The sequence below is a fragment of the Cryptococcus neoformans genome, assembly GCF_000091045.1.
Source record: "Cryptococcus neoformans var. neoformans JEC21 chromosome 2 sequence".
Lineage (NCBI taxonomy): Eukaryota > Fungi > Basidiomycota > Tremellomycetes > Tremellales > Cryptococcaceae > Cryptococcus > Cryptococcus deneoformans.
Window position 1 is genome coordinate 49083 of NC_006684.1, and position 13114 is coordinate 62196.

Below are 13114 nucleotides of genomic sequence, written 5' to 3' on the forward strand. Positions count from 1 at the left end.
CAGGAGCGCAATATTCGCCTTAGACAAAAAGTATCGGGACCAATTTGCCCGCGGACTTGTAGAGTGAGATCATGGGAATTTCAAGATAATAATGATTACCGAACGACGCATGTTCTCTTTGCAGAGTACTTGATGACTATTCATACTCGTAGTATACTGGATTTTATTTCATAATACTAGACCGATGCCCGTCGGTTACCTTTGCCTGCGGACTTGCAGAGTGAGATCATGGGAATTTCACGATAATGGTTACCGAACGACGCATGCTCTCTCTGCAGAGTATATGATGACTAATCGTAAGTATACTGATTTTTATTTCATACCAGACCGATGATTATCGATGACAAATCCAACGTTCACAAGTCTAAAGATGCTGACGTGTCGGCTATAAAGATAGGTATGCCCGTCGGCTACCAAGGCTGAATATATACGTTGCGCTTGCTTACCACCCAGACTCAGCTCCTCATCCCCAACGTTGTCGATTCAAATCACAAGTACGAGTACTGCACAACCATCCCGATAGGTCAAGATGGCTTCAACAGAAATCCCCACCACTATGCGAGCATGGACCCAAAATGAGGTGAACCCTCTCCGTTCTAGAACAGTATCTCGAACTAATCCTTTCTTTCTTCCAGTCCAATTGGATCTCCATCAGCAATGTCCCGGTCCCTCCAGTGGAAGACAACCACGTGCTCGTCAAAGTCCAATACGTAGCTCAAGTAAGCTCAGATCCCGTACGGAAGTCTGCGACTCCCCAAACTGACGCTTTTCTCATAACCCAACCGACTGGAAAAGCGCCCTCTACATATCCCCTCCAGGTGTCATCGTTGGCTGCGACTACGCCGGCACCGTCATCAAACTCGGACCCAACCTGAAAACTCCCCTCAAAATAGGCGACAAGATCGCAGGGTGTGTCAAAGGCGGATCGTCAAATGCCGAAGGGTCGTACGCTCAGTACGCGGTGGTGGAGAGCGATATGTGCTTTGTCGTTCCTGAGGGGATACCTCTGGAGGAGGCTGCGACGTTTGGGATTGGGTACATGACTGCCGCTCAGGTGAGTATGAGAGTGTGTTGAGAGATGGATGTGAGCTGATACGTATTTTGATCAGGCTGTCGTATACAGTCAGGGCAAAGCACTCCCACCAGGCGATACCAAAGTGTCTGGGAACTCTTGGTATATCGTCTATGGCGCCTCAGCCTCTGTCGGCTTATTCGCCACATCCCTCGCCAAAGCTCTAGGTTACCGTGTCCTTGGCATCTGTTCTCCCCACTCATTCTCACTTGTGAAATCGTATGGCGCTGACGCTACCATCGATTACCACAATCAATCCCAAGCCATCTCAGAGGCGTTGGATCTGACAGACGGAGGGGTGGAGTTTGCGTTGGATGCGATTTCAGAAGGAGACAGTTTTAGGAATATTGTTAAGATGATGGGCCAGAGGGGAAAGCAGTTGAATGTTATGCTGCCAGTACCGGACGACGTGCGCAAGATTAACCCGGAGCTCAAGATTGAGTTCACAGGAGTGAGAACTTTATGGGGCGCTGTAAGTCCTTGCATTCTCCCCTTTTACGAATTGAATATTGACACATAAGCTGTAAACCTATCAGGAGTTCAAATTTGGTCTTCGTGACTCTGAGAAATCTACCTGGCCTGCCGATCCGAATGGCAGAGTGTTCGGTGAGGAATTGTTCCGCAAAACGCCAGAGCTTGTCGCAAAGTATGGGATCAAGCCCAACCCTGTCAAGATTAGAGGTGGATTCGAAGATATAGGAGCAGGGTTGGAAGATTTGAAGGTGAGTCTTCTAATAGGGTGGGTCTTACTCTGGGCTGACAGGCGGTTATAGGATGGAAAAGTTTCGGGACAGAAGCTGGTGCTCAAAGTCGCATAAACCTCTCGCTATCTGTTTGCCTGATAACTCAGCATACGATAATATTCAATGGCAATACAGCTGTTGTCGGAAGATGAAAACAAGTGATTATATTATGATTTGGAATTCCTTCTTAGCACCCACGCTGGTCACTACGACTTGTTCCTAACCGCCTGGTTGCCAGATCGCTACCGACTTCTTTTTGTTCATTTGTTCTCGTTTCGCATTTTTACCTACTAGTTTGAATAATTTAGGTCATTGTGTGATAAACGCTTCGCTGCCTCAATCAGTTCCACACGAAATCTACTGACCACCGACAGACAGCGCTCGGGTAAAAAGACATCAACAATTTTCTTCTTCCTTCCATTGTACACATTAATAATCATATCCAACAGGAAGCCTTTCGTCTTCAGTCCCACTGCTCCAGAAAAGCAAAAAAGGAGCACAGCACCCGGGATTCCCATGTATTACTATCCAAGTGCTCTTCAGCCTCACTTTTTGATCGGAGGGGGGCAGGGTACTGCACGAAGGCTATGGGCCATGAATGAAAGAAAACATGATGGTCATAATTATAAATGTGCTCAATAACTCCGCGTTACATTTAATTGCCGGTCTATATTCCTAGAGGTATGAGCTTTGAGGCAGAGCGAGTGTACCCAGCGTCAATGAGAATGGCTTTTCCAATGGCGATCGGAGCTTGCAGGCTCGCCAGCCGGCCATGTTGTGAGAAAGGAGCGGATATTTGGGAAAGGCGTCGCGACGCGTATCTAAATTTCGGATGCTATATCAACCTGATTTCCTGTCATAGCACTACATGTCCCCATGCTCTGTTGACTCCAGTTCCTCTCTTTTCTCCAGAGATATCGGGATGGGGCCTTCCTTTCCTTTCACAGTTGTCGTCTGCTGAATAAGACAGTAGCAAATCCGGGAAACTTCCGACTAGGTCATCAATTTTTCACGGCTTGCGTTGCCAGGTTGCCTTTTATATATGGCGGTACAGTTTCTCATCCCCCACTGCTCACCGCAAGAAGGTTCTATTGAAAGAAGATGGGCGATTCTCAATCTTGATGTTGAACGAGGTCGCTGTCAGCGTGGCCACCGATGTACAGCATTTCTGACCGTTTCATTGTGGTAATGCTATATATAGATAGATCTACGTATGACGTAAGAACGGCCGAGAATCGTGTTTGCGAGATCGTAACAACGCCTCCACAGTCGCCATCACTCTGCCGCAGTCTCGACCTCGTTTTTTTTTTTCTTTTTTTCTTTATTCCATGCTGATGATCGCTTTTCATTTCCTTTTTTTTCCATCCTTCAATGTCTACTTTGTAAATATTTATAATCCCCACATCTACCCAGGAAGCGTCAATGCTTCGCCGTAACTACACCCCGACACCATTAGGCTACGCCATCTTAACTTTTTTCGCCCTAATCGCTCTTTACTTTCTCACACCCGCCGACACATCCATCTCTCTCCTGCCATCCTCATGGTCATCCCAGTCTGATACATGGGCAACACCACACGAACCTATCGGAGAAGAAGAAGACGAGCTCGATAACCGGCCGCTCCCGCTTTTACCAGAAATCTACTCTTCCGAATTCCCCGACCTGAAACTCCCCGCATCTCTACTTGCCTCACCGAAGCTCTACCCTCTGACCTCTCGCCTCGTAACGTTCCTCTCCCGACCTATCCTTTCTCATTCGGCTGCATCGCCAGCAAATCTGGAGGGTTGTCCATCGGAGCTGAGTGATAAGCTTGTGAACCCTGATCAGTATGCCGGTGATGGTCCATTCTGGAGAGACGATGTTGATGAAGCGGAAATTGTGAGACGACGAGCAGATGTTGTTAGGTACTTGAGTGAAGCAGTAGAGAAGGGTGAACAAGTGCTGGGTCAGGAAGGAAAGACAGGAAAGGGGAGAGGGATCGTTTTGACAGGTGGTAACCAAGTATGTCATCGCTTTAGTATTGCTGGCGGTAAAGAATAATCATCGCTGATGGCAGAACAGGACACCACTCTCCGGACAATCACTGCTATCAAGCATCTTCGAAGGCTAGGCGTCAAACTCCCGATCGAAGTGTTTCATTATTCGGACGAGCTTCATAATAAACAGCAGCGAAAAGAGATTGAGTCGCTTGGAGCGACATTGAGAGAGGCAAAGGGGCTTGAAAAGGTTGCCGGTGTATGGAAAGTGAGTCGCCCGTTTCGTACCCTTACAAGGAGCATTCCTGACCAATCTCGTCACACAGAACTGGCAAATCAAAGGCCTCGCTCTCGTTCAATCTTCGTTCCGTGAAATTATCTACCTCGACTCTGATAACACCCCGCTTCGCTCCCCTTCTCACCTGTTCGATGCCCCCATCTACACTTCCTCTGGTCGAGCTGCATTCTGGCCTGATCTCTCCAAAGACCATCCCGACAACGCCATTTGGCGCCTGGTAGGCGAAACATGTTCCTTGGATCTCTGGACATTCGAAAGTGGGCAGATTGTGGTGGACAAAGCGGGTAACGAAGGGATGAACCTTGCGGCTCTTATTATCGCTGCTGGGATGATGAGGGATAGGGATTTTTGGTTCCATATGTGCGGAGGGGATAAGGATACGTTTAGGTGGGCGTGGAGGATGTTGGATATCGAGTTTGGGGTATCGCCAAGGTGGATGAGTACAGTAGGAATTCGAAATGAATTCCAGAACGGACGTTTTTGCGGACAGTGAGTCGTCTGTCGACCCGTCATTATTTACAAGTGTCTCTAACTACTTTGACTCATCTAGCTCTGTACTCCAATACGACCTCGCGACACCTGTAGGTTTCTCCCGCCCACCGCCACTCTTTGTCCACTCCAATCTACTCAAACATCTCGGCGGAGCGGGCCTCTCAAAAGGCAAACTTTTCAAATTCATCCGCCGCATGTCGGAAGACTACTCTAGTTCACCAGCACTCAACCATGCGCACTCTTTTGTGTATGATGGGATTGCAAGAGGGATGTGTTTGGATTTGGACTGGCACGAGGATACACCGCAAGAGGTGAAGGAAGATGTGAGAGTGGAGACTTATGCGGTGGGGCAGGAGGAAGGCGGGGTGTTTGATGGATTTGAGGATGCATGGTGGGAAGAAGGAGGACGTGTTGGAGGGTGGTAAAACATAGAACGAGGAGCGAAGAAGTGCATCTCATTCTTTTAGATAGCGTATGTTGTTATTCCCGGATGATCTTGTACCAATCATGTTATATCGTGCGTACAACACTTTTGTTTTCAATCTTTCAGTATTAGAAACCAGACCTATCCATCCACTTCTCAACCTCTAATCTCGCCCCCTCCGATAAGCCACCATTTTCCAGCCCATCCGTCACCACCACCTCCACCCCCTTACCACTTCGCCCACCTAACCATCCATGCCTGTTCGGGTTTTCCCCCACATGATCGCGCACCAACCTGTTACTGGTCGATAGCGCCGTCATCCGAGTCTGGGAGGTGATCAACAAGATAGGGAAATGAGGCTCATATCTAAACTTGGGCCATTCCCACCCTCCCTTCTTATCACCTACCGCCCAATCAGCCAAACCCCCACCATTTCCCTTTTTTCCTCCCTGCCCGGCACTTCGAGGATCCTCATCTGGCAGAGGATCAACCAACACTAACCCGCTCGCCGGGAAATCTTCGATAAAAGCCTGTGCAAGCAGTGTGGATATCCCTCGCGCAAAGATGATAGGTGGGAAAGGAATGGCCGAGAGACGTACTTGCGAAGAAAGGGCGGTGGTCATTTGTCGGAACGGGGATTCATCGGAAGGGAGGGATTGAGGAGGTGGGGCAGTTATATCGATCTCGATGGAGGTGTATCCTCTCTCGGCAAACATACCTGACCAGTCTGCCCATCTACATTAAAAATCAGATTACATCAGCTAGTTTCCTTTTCTTACCATAATTGAGCTAAAGGATGTGACTTTCGAAAGTCGCGATTTGACGAAATAAACTTACTCTCCCTCTTCTTCCACATCTAGACCCTTCGCTCTCAGAAAGACAACAGGCCAAGGACTCTCTCTCGTCGCCATTGGTCCCGGTTTACGATACAAGTATCTGGTGCATTTTGCTTCTGTCGCTTTGCCGGCTGTGGTGGAAAAGAGCGCGAGAGAGCGCAAGGGAAGGACAGCGGTGAAGCCGAACGAAAGGAGAAGTGGACGGTAGCTGGTGAGCATGTGGCGAGCACGAGTATGGAACGTTGGCATGGTGCAGACGAGAAAAGGGATATGATAGAAAGACAAAAAAGGAGAGAGAAAGAGTTGTATAGCGGGTAAAATGGATGCGTTGGAGGTTGAGTGCAGTTACGTCACAGGTAAACAACGTATACCCAGTCGAAAATAATTGACCGACCCTGCCAGATGCTATGCGAGTCATTCTGTATATCTCATGTACTATGCTCCAGTCCTCTTCGTAAGATAAATCGACACTCACGACCCTCGCCAGTCTTCCTTCTGAGATTCAGCACCTCATATTTCTCGAGACATGCGCCATCCGCGGTCGGGCCCTTCAACGTTCACTCGTACTCGTGAACAAACACACCGACCTACAACCTCATCCTCCTCAAGCTCCACTCTGATTTCCCAGTTGACTCGATGCCTATAAGATCTGCAATTTCTTCCGAGGGATAAACGGGCAGGTGAAGGAAAAGGAGAAGAAGAGATGGTTCGACAACAATATGTCGACGAAAAAGAATGCGGTAGCGGGAAGGATTGCGATGGTTAGTCAGGTGCGCTCGGTAAAGCTGGAGGATGTGGTAGCTCTTGGCGTCTGTATAAAAGCACTGAAGAAGATTCATCAGCTCAACCTGCCTCGAACATCCATCAAACAATGGAACGAGCATTCCATATCACAACCTTTTACCGGTCAGCTTTTCATTATCCTCTTTCGCGGTATCCACATGTCAGACGGATCGATAAGGAATGGTCTCATTTTCCAGCAGAGTCTCCTTGAACGATTATCTGAAATATCAGAATACCCAGATGATACTGTGTGACAACCTGTTCATGAGAGCGCGTGGACTGTATGGCATTTGCCAGATGAAATCCCGTGCTTTTGCTGTGGAGAATTGTCATCTCAAAACTTCTCCGCGTAAGCTGGGTAAATGTAGCTGGGTGAATGTTACACTCATTACGAATATGGATCCGGAAGGCCTTCATCTGTCTCGACACGGCTTGGCGGACGTCTTTCTGACCTTGAGAAAAGAGGAAAAGTGCTGTATGAAGCATTTTGAAGGGATTGTGCATTGTATCAAGTGATCGGACTTAGGAATGCCTTCCGGGGCTGAAAGGGTCCTGAAACAGATTGACTAATGCCGTGACCCCATCCCGAATAGGAGGCAGTTGAAAGAGACCGAAGTTATCCAAGGAAACAACATCACAGGATACAATTGCAGTCCTGGCAAAACGCCACAGTCAGTTGCGAATAACTTAATGGGCACTGTGCCAGCGGAGGATGAACGCCATTGCGATATTACAGTAACAATTGAGGGGATGGAGGAGAAACTGGAAGAAGAATAAATCCGAGCAATCACTCAAGATATATTGATCAATATGCTGTACATGATGAAACCTTAGTCTATCAGATCGCCGCATGATCTGCTATGTAGGTTCTTCGGTTATTGATTGAGAGATTATGAAAAAAGCTTACCCTCCAATAACATCAGTCCCATGTATGCAGTCGAGCCACACGTACTTGAGAGAGGGAATTCTCTTCATGAAAAGGTAATTTTTGACATGTATATCATCCGCAGCCATAACCTTCATACAACACCCTGTCACATCCGATCCAGGACGTTAAGTTGAAGAGCGCTAGGTTAGTATCATGGCTGGAACCGCTCGACAAAAAACGCAAACCACAGACATAAACCACAGCCATGAGTAATATCATCAACACCACCAAAATCCTACCTTCATTTCAATTTTACCACGTCGAAAGACATCATCAAGTTCATTTTCCCTCTTTTTTGGCGTGACCAATCCTCCCCTTGGTCCAAAACAATTCGAAAACACTATCAAGTGCCTCAAAAAGAGGATAATCTCGACTATTTGGACTTGACCGTTAGAGAAAATTCGCAACGATGATCATCTGCCAGTTGGATAGCCTGGGTCAGAGAAACGCGAGGTTGCCTTTTCCATTCCATTATAATCATTGAAGATAAGGCGACAACTGAAAGCGCGAAAAGGGCGCTAGAGAACTTTAAAATAGATCTCAAGGAACTCGAATCTTGTAGTTGATCGAACTATTACCGACAACGCTACAATATCTCGTCCCTCTCTAGTCGATAACCTCACTCGGGAAATTTTCCCAGAAGAGGAATTCCTAATGCTTTTAAACAGCTCGGTCTCTCCCTACCCAGGCATCCTTCCTTCCAATCCGATAGCACACTATTCGAACAATACCTTACAAACAGATATGTGCCGCCACAAAAAACCTCTGGATACACCTCGGTACAAGCCCAAAAAGACTCCAAAGAAAATGAAAAGGTGGCCGAACAAGCCGCCAAAGACGACTGTATCATTGAACACTAGGAAGCGAAGGATAAGATTGGTCACGATGTTAAAAGGTATGTTTCTTTCCAAACAAATGGAAGAATTAACAGACCGATATTTACACCTAGCTCCAACACCATTCTTGTCAAGGTTAAGATGGTGAAAAGTTCTATCTTCCTTATTAGATGTGGACAAAAGATTACGCTCTCACCGTTCAATAACATCAAGAGCCCCAATGTCCAAGTTATATCGAACCACGCATTGGATGGAAGGGAAAAAAAAGAAGACCAAAAAAGGAACAGCTCTTCAAACCCAATAAGTTAATCTCCGTCTACAAGTCTAGCAAGGTCAATAGACGGAGACGAAGAACCCAACCCAAAACCACCCCAGCCATCCTCGAAAACCGAAACCAATGTCCCAAAAGTCTCAAAACTCATTAAAACTTCAAAGTCAGAGGGAGAGGACGAGGTCGACGGAGACGAGGGCCAAAATTGACATAAACAAGGAGCAATCCTCCGAACCAAGTGAGTTAATCGACGTCCATAAACCCAGCAAGACTAACATAAAACAGAGACGAAGAAAACAACATACCACCCGACCAAACGTATTCTCCAACCCTAACCCATCTTCAACCTCGAAATTTCCCCCAAACCTCAAAACCGCAATCGAACGCTCATACCAGTTGTTATTGTAGGTCCGAAGCACTTCTTGGACATGAAGAGTTACGCAGATCCCGAAAGTCTTGGGTTCAACTCCCGACACGACGCCATTAACCGCACAATCCATTGCCGTCTCAGCCGGATTAAGGATGTCATGGTAGAGAAATCGAGCCGCCAACACGGTCGGGAATGAGGAGCAACGATTTGAAGGTCTTGCTTTGTCGATTATGATCTCTAAAATTATACTCGCTGGGTGATTGAGATGCGCGAAACACCACCAGACCACCTCCCCAAAAAACTAAACTAGCTCATGTTTGCTTGGAGAAATCCGTGGGATGGCTCGACAAGGTTGAGAAGGTGGTAGAGAAGAGTGCGCCGAGGATTGGAAGGTGTGGGTTCCGGCCGCTTGTCTTGGTGAATCGGTGGCCTCTTGAGTGGGATAACAGCAGACGAGAGGAGGAGTTGGGGAGAGGCGATACCTGGCTATGCGTCCCAAGGAATGCAGAGGAGGGTAAGCGTGGAGTTAGTGGAGGCAAGGCCCGAACGCTAGCGTTCTAGAGGAGCGGCCGAAGGAGTTGGGAGGAGCTTGTGGGGTTGTTTGACATGCATCCTCCTCCAACACCCTCTTTTCTATCTGAAGGTTGGGGCTTTGATTGAAGTTATAGAGATTACATATTGCTCTCATGTTTACTTTTTCAGTACGTAGTGACGGGTATATGCTATATTATAAAATAGAGTTCGGCTTCCTGCCTCCAGCCTCTACTCCCCAGAGTTAACTGTATTTTGAAGGTTCTCGACGCTTTCGAACTCGACGCCACAGAGGTTAGGAGGTTAAACGATTCCACTTCGTTCTGAAATCTCCAAAAGGAAGCTTGCCCAAAAGCTCCTCCAACTCCTCTGCATTTCCATCCCTAATAACGACACTGCCTATGATCGCTCGATGCTCCAAACCTACCACCTGGAGGCCCTCAAAAGGGCGACAGCTCCATCCCGGATATGCGACTGAATGATATAGCGATCGTTTTCCCCAGGCTGGCCCTTTGGAATGTATAATTATTGGATGCACAAAGGATATGCTCCTCAGTCAGTTGCTTAAGAGGGCTGGAAAAGTTTTGTGGTAATTAAGAACTCCAATACTCTGTCGATATAGAAATTTGTCGGCTGCGATGCATAGGCGGACCAGCCCGCCAAAGCGAGCGTAACGCCAAAGCGAAGGTAAGATGAAAACAAACCCGACCGAAAGATGGCGCATAGCTTTCCGAATCGCAACTCATCATCTCCTCACTCAACATTACGCCTTAAGCGCCTTTCCGAATATATCGCATAGGTCACCCAGCATCTATCTGGAAGCCGACATGCATGGGAGCGGGCATACATAAGAACCATGCGCCCCATCTGACCGAGCCAGAAAGAGGCGTTATCTCCTCCAGTAAGTTGCCGAGTGCCATACAAATCTCGGTTATTTTCTGTGGTCTGACGATCCGACCTTGCCGAGTAAGCCGCCGATAGTCTCATTCGTTCGTCGCTGAGTTGGCTTTCTCCTATCCTCACCTGAACAGCCGGCGCATATAAACGGCACATGCCCTTGGGCAGTGTTTGATTCTTCCCTCTTTCCTCCAATTGTTCTCCATAAAGTCCTGGTCCCCATCCCCAATTTTTTTCCATACAGCGCAATCCACCATCAATAAGAAAGATGTCTACGCCCGCTTACCTAACAAAGCTCGAGTCTATCCCCAAGGAGAAGTTCCTCGTACGTGTCCAACTCGTCCTATACCATCCATCGTTGTAGGGGTGGAAGCTGATAGGAGTCGTTCAGTTCGGTCCTTCTCCCATCTCATACCTTCCCAATCTCACCGCCGTTCTCGGTGGGAAGGTCAAGCTTTACGCCAAGCGTGAGGACTGCAACTCCGGCCTGGCCTACGGTGGTAACAAAGTCCGAAAGGTATGTAATCACTCTCTGGTATAAAGTACTTGGACCGAACACTAATGAAGTTCGGGCAGCTGGAGTATCTCGTTGCGGATGCCAAGGCCAAAGGTTGTAACACTCTCGTCTCCGTCGGTGGTGTGCAATCCAATCACACCAGGGCTGTGACCGCTGTGGCCGTCGCTTCTGGACTCAAAGGTGCGCCTCATATAAACTTACTACAATTATCCGGTTGATTGACTAACTTTTAATGGTCTATAGCCGTCACAGTGCAAGAGAAGTGGGTCCCCATCGACCCCCCTCTTTACTCTGAGACAGGCAACATCCTTCTCTCCCGATTAATGGGCGGCGACGTTAGACTTAACCAGGAGACTTTCGATATCAGACACAAAAAGGCTACCGAAGATGCTTTCAAGGACGTGGAAGCCAAGGGCGGCAAGCCATAGTACGCCTTTATCTACCCCTAATGACAATTACTGGATTGACAGGAACTAGCTACATCCCTGCTGGCGCTTCTGACCACCCACTCGGTGGATTGGGTTTCACAAACTGGGTCGTTGAGCTCGCCAAGCAAGAAAAAGAACTCGGCGTCTTCTTCGACGTCGTCATCGTCTGCTCCGTCACTGGTTCTTCTCACGCCGGTACCGTCGTCGGTGCCGTTGCAGAAGGAAGGAAGCGCAAGATTATCGGTATTGACGCGAGTGGTAAGCCCGAAGCGACAAGAAACCAGGTCTTGAAGATTGCAAGGAATACTGCGGCCTTGTTGGATGAGCGTTTGGAGATTAAGGAGGAGGACGTCATCTTGGACGACAGGTTCCACGCTGGTATCTATGGTATTCCTGACGATGAGACCATCGCCGCCATGAAGTGTGAATCGGCCTTCGTTCTTGTCAAAAATCGTCAGCTGACTACTTAGTAGTGGCTGCCCAAACCGATGCGTTCATCACCGACCCTGTATACGAAGGCAAGTCCATGGCGGGAATGATCCGACTTGTGAAGGAAGGTGCCATTAAGGAAGGATCGAACGTGTTGTATATCCACCTCGGTGGACAACCGGCGTTAAACGCCTATAGCTCATATTTCCCTCATGCTTAGGTAGTAAGAGGTTCAATAGGTTGTAATATGGGTCTCTTTTATTCCGTTGTCATCCATAGCTAGGTTTTCGCGCGAAATGTTTGTGCCTGTACGGTAGCTCGGATGTTGTTAATCCATACGCGGAGGGACGAGTCTGAATGAGAAGCTGAAATCGTTGTTTGACGCAATAGAAGTTTCGTGTTCTAATTGGTTCTGAATGGATTCTTGATGATCCTACAATACAATAAGCGTACCTTGCGGTTGCAAACTGACCCAACAGACAACGAGCAAACTTGCAGTCACCTGCATAGTAATGCCGAATGTATGAATAACAACGCTCCTTTCACTTTTCCATTCGCCCTTCAACACCCTAGAAACCTCTTCCTCTAGCTCTAGGCGCGCCTCGGCCACCGCCCCTGGCTCCCCTTGCTCCCCTAGCTGCTCCTCTAGCTCCCCTAGCAGCAGCTCCTTCCTTCTTCTTCTTAGGCTTAGGCGCGTCGTCAACCAACAAAGTATCAAGAGGAAGAGAGTCGGGGAGGATGAAGTATCGGATATTATTTCCTCGGATGGCTATAGAGTCGAGGGACAAAGGTGGTTGGGATGAAGGTTGAGAACGGAGAGTGAGCTTAACGGACTTAAGGTGGGTGTTCATTTGAGGGTCCACGGCTAAATTTCACGTTTAGCATGAGCACTTTTCTGGACACAAAAGCCATCCACGTACAAGTGATGGTACCGTGAATGACAGTCCCGTTCTTGAGCTCGATCGTGACCGTCTCGTTATTGAGCTTCATCAAAAACCTACAGCGGGTACGAATTAGTCCTTTTGAAGGCATGCTCGATGAAAAATGGGCATCTACTTACCTGACGAGCTTCATTCTGTAAGACGGAGTCGGATGAGTACTGGGTCTGTAGTAGTTTTAGGGGAGTATATAGAATCCCGAAAGATTTGTTTGTTGTTTATGGTGTACATTTGTATGGAGTGCGAAAGACAGAGAACATAAGAGTGTTCCGGCGATTTCGGCATTACAGTCGAGTGGCGGTGTACGCGTCACGCCCCTTCGTGTCTATCTCCACTTGTATTGTT

At 47.9% G+C, this 13114-nt stretch overlaps 5 protein-coding genes and 1 pseudogene across 5 annotated transcripts; 4 read left to right on the top strand and 2 right to left on the bottom strand.

Annotated features, from left to right (window-relative positions):
• The first annotated feature begins 129 nt into the window (after window positions 1-129).
• CNB00160 (dehydrogenase, putative) lies at window positions 130-2092 on the top strand. The gene is made up of 8 exons (XM_024656424.1): window positions 130-296; window positions 364-397; window positions 460-580; window positions 636-719; window positions 776-1054; window positions 1110-1544; window positions 1609-1794; window positions 1846-2092. Exons 3-8 carry the CDS (start codon window positions 530-532, stop codon window positions 1888-1890), a joined length of 1080 nt encoding a protein of 359 aa, XP_024512199.1. The 5' UTR covers window positions 130-296; window positions 364-397; window positions 460-529; the 3' UTR covers window positions 1891-2092.
• Window positions 2093-3152: 1060 nt separating this feature from the next.
• CNB00170 (expressed protein) lies at window positions 3153-5087 on the top strand. Its single transcript, XM_568759.2, has 4 exons — window positions 3153-3816; window positions 3877-4059; window positions 4118-4578; window positions 4640-5087. Exons 1-4 carry the CDS (start codon window positions 3238-3240, stop codon window positions 5004-5006), a joined length of 1590 nt encoding a protein of 529 aa, XP_568759.1. The 5' UTR covers window positions 3153-3237; the 3' UTR covers window positions 5007-5087.
• On the bottom strand, window positions 3472-6141 carry CNB00175 (hypothetical protein). The gene is made up of 2 exons (XM_024658631.1): window positions 5843-6141; window positions 3472-5740 (listed from the first exon to the last, which is right to left on the bottom strand). Exons 1-2 carry the CDS (start codon window positions 6088-6090, stop codon window positions 5134-5136), a joined length of 855 nt encoding a protein of 284 aa, XP_024514198.1. The 5' UTR covers window positions 6091-6141; the 3' UTR covers window positions 3472-5133.
• Window positions 6142-6290: 149 nt separating this feature from the next.
• CNB00180 lies at window positions 6291-9747 on the top strand (annotated as a pseudogene).
• CNB00200 (1-aminocyclopropane-1-carboxylate deaminase, putative) lies at window positions 9735-12978 on the bottom strand. The gene is made up of 4 exons (XM_024656425.1): window positions 12892-12978; window positions 12752-12828; window positions 11908-12696; window positions 9735-11842 (listed from the first exon to the last, which is right to left on the bottom strand). The coding sequence occupies exons 1-3, from the start codon at window positions 12903-12905 to the stop codon at window positions 12401-12403; spliced, it is 387 nt and encodes a 128-aa protein (XP_024512104.1). The 5' UTR covers window positions 12906-12978; the 3' UTR covers window positions 9735-11842; window positions 11908-12400.
• On the top strand, window positions 10655-12229 carry CNB00190 (1-aminocyclopropane-1-carboxylate deaminase, putative). The gene is made up of 6 exons (XM_568760.1): window positions 10655-10782; window positions 10849-10974; window positions 11034-11154; window positions 11218-11401; window positions 11452-11825; window positions 11876-12229. Exons 1-6 carry the CDS (start codon window positions 10726-10728, stop codon window positions 12049-12051), a joined length of 1038 nt encoding a protein of 345 aa, XP_568760.1. The 5' UTR covers window positions 10655-10725; the 3' UTR covers window positions 12052-12229.
• Window positions 12979-13114: the final 136 nt, after the last annotated feature.

What these genes read in the sequence shown, in the direction of transcription:
- CNB00170 (XM_568759.2), top strand. Translation starts at nt 3,238, where the DNA reads ATGCTTCGCCGTAACTACACCCCGACACCATTAGGCTACGCCATCTTA. An exon ending in TTTTGACAGGTGGTAACCAA is followed by an intron (nt 3,817 to 3,876) that starts GTATGTCATCGC and finishes ATGGCAGAACAG; the next exon opens with GACACCACTCTCCGGACAAT. An exon ending in AGGTTGCCGGTGTATGGAAA is followed by an intron (nt 4,060 to 4,117) that starts GTGAGTCGCCCG and finishes CTCGTCACACAG; the next exon opens with AACTGGCAAATCAAAGGCCT.
- CNB00175 (XM_024658631.1), bottom strand. Translation starts at nt 6,090, where the DNA reads ATGCCAACGTTCCATACTCGTGCTCGCCACATGCTCACCAGCTACCGT. An exon ending in GATGTGGAAGAAGAGGGAGA is followed by an intron (nt 5,741 to 5,842) that starts GTAAGTTTATTT and finishes TTTTTAATGTAG; the next exon opens with ATGGGCAGACTGGTCAGGTA.
- CNB00190 (XM_568760.1), top strand. Translation starts at nt 10,726, where the DNA reads ATGTCTACGCCCGCTTACCTAACAAAGCTCGAGTCTATCCCCAAGGAG. An exon ending in GTGGTAACAAAGTCCGAAAG is followed by an intron (nt 10,975 to 11,033) that starts GTATGTAATCAC and finishes AAGTTCGGGCAG; the next exon opens with CTGGAGTATCTCGTTGCGGA. An exon ending in CGTCGCTTCTGGACTCAAAG is followed by an intron (nt 11,155 to 11,217) that starts GTGCGCCTCATA and finishes AATGGTCTATAG; the next exon opens with CCGTCACAGTGCAAGAGAAG.
- CNB00200 (XM_024656425.1), bottom strand. An exon ending in CATTCACGGTACCATCACTT is followed by an intron (nt 12,697 to 12,751) that starts GTACGTGGATGG and finishes CGTGAAATTTAG; the next exon opens with CCGTGGACCCTCAAATGAAC.
- CNB00160 (XM_024656424.1), top strand. Translation starts at nt 530, where the DNA reads ATGGCTTCAACAGAAATCCCCACCACTATGCGAGCATGGACCCAAAAT. An exon ending in GAGCATGGACCCAAAATGAG is followed by an intron (nt 581 to 635) that starts GTGAACCCTCTC and finishes TCTTTCTTCCAG; the next exon opens with TCCAATTGGATCTCCATCAG. An exon ending in AAGTCCAATACGTAGCTCAA is followed by an intron (nt 720 to 775) that starts GTAAGCTCAGAT and finishes CGCTTTTCTCAT; the next exon opens with AACCCAACCGACTGGAAAAG.